The 1,413-nt window shown below is 43.5% G+C and overlaps 1 protein-coding gene across 1 annotated transcript in view; it reads right to left on the bottom strand.

The window, feature by feature from the left end:
* Window positions 1-1,413, bottom strand: part of cand2 (cullin-associated and neddylation-dissociated 2 (putative)) — an 18,234-nt gene that overhangs the window by 4,108 nt on the left and 12,713 nt on the right. The window contains exons 18-19 of the mRNA XM_032513448.1: window positions 909-1,048; window positions 34-209 (exon numbers count right to left, since the gene is read on the bottom strand). Coding sequence (XP_032369339.1) covers window positions 34-209; window positions 909-1,048 — 316 coding nt within the window. The remainder of the gene's footprint in view (window positions 1-33; window positions 210-908; window positions 1,049-1,413) is intronic.

Genomic DNA, 1,413 nt, shown 5'->3' with positions numbered 1-1,413 from the left:
AACACATATTCCCACCCCCCCCCCACACAGTACCGGCTCTGAGCAGCTGTTGGAGTCGGGGTAACAGCTGGGCAGCGCTGACCAGAGTCAGTTTCCCCAGACACTCAGCCACCAGGTTCCTGGTCCCCTCCTCCTGACACTCACAGTTGGCAAACAGCAAGGCCCAGATAGACTCCACGTGGGCCGAGAGACCGGAGGCCGGACAGGCACTGGGACCGCGGGGACAAACAAGACCATCTGGTTAACGATGCACTCGGACACATTTAAAATAAAATGTTGTTCTACCAGTTTAAATAAAAAACGTGGAGGGTGCAGTAAAGAATCACATCCCACTTAAAAAAACACATCAACTTTAAGTTCAAATACAGTCAAAATGATACTCTTCTGGTTTAAATAACAGAATTCACTTAACTAAGAAAGTAAAAAAAATCCTCCTATCCTACTTCTGTACACTAAAGGTTCTCCACACTGAGTCTGAAATTTTCATATGCATTTTTCATCATGGATATTACCATGTTAACCTGCTAGTTATGAATGATGCCTTGCGTTCTGCAAGCGTCTTCTGAGCTGCATTTCTGGATTGGCTCGTTCCTTCTTGTCAAAACATCTAAATACTAACAGATGAAATAAACGCAGGAAAGTAACGCGTTCAGATTCATTTTCTTTTTTCTTTTTGGAGGCAGTGTGTAAACATGGTTGACATAACAAGGTATTATTTTTTGTAACATCTGAAAATTTCCAAAATGTTCAAAAATGTCGAAATGTAGTCTGAAGGGTAATCTGCATGATTTATTACTATTCTATGAAGTTCAACATTTGTCTTTAATTGCCTTGGAAAATAACTTATTCAGAAAGATATGAGCAGGAAACACTGAGGAGAGAAAGAGGAAACGGGAAGTAAAAAGCACCTGATGACCTCCTTGAGGGAGTGCAGCAGCAGGTACTGTCTCCGCGGCTGGGCCGAGATCTCTGTCAGCAGGAAGGGCAGGTACTGGTCCAGGCTGCCGACCGCCATGCTGCCTAGAGCGCAGGAGGCCGCCGTCTTCACCTGGAACCACAAACTACAGATTAGATACAGTTTCAAAAGAATATGGGGTGGCTTCTAGCCCCATATTCTTTAAATGCTACCTGCAGCCGCTTTCTACGTGTCATCCCCCATCTCTTTCCCTTTCCTGTCTATCCACTGTCACTATCTAATAAAACGGGAAAAGCCCCAAAAAATAAGTTTTTTTATTAAAATGAGCAAATGCAGAAAGTTGTCCTTGATTCATCAAGGAAAAGGTTTAACTGAACGGCATTCTACGCTCGATTTTGACCTGGAATAAAGGTCTGGTCTAAACCCACGTGTCCACAGGAATGTGTCCTGGGCCACATTAAGGGCTACTTAATTACTACTACTACTACTACTACTAC

The sequence above is a fragment of the Etheostoma spectabile genome, chromosome 4 (assembly GCF_008692095.1).
Source record: "Etheostoma spectabile isolate EspeVRDwgs_2016 chromosome 4, UIUC_Espe_1.0, whole genome shotgun sequence".
Classification (NCBI taxonomy): Eukaryota; Metazoa; Chordata; class Actinopteri; order Perciformes; family Percidae; genus Etheostoma; species Etheostoma spectabile.
This window is presented reverse-complemented; position numbering and strand designations above follow the sequence as displayed.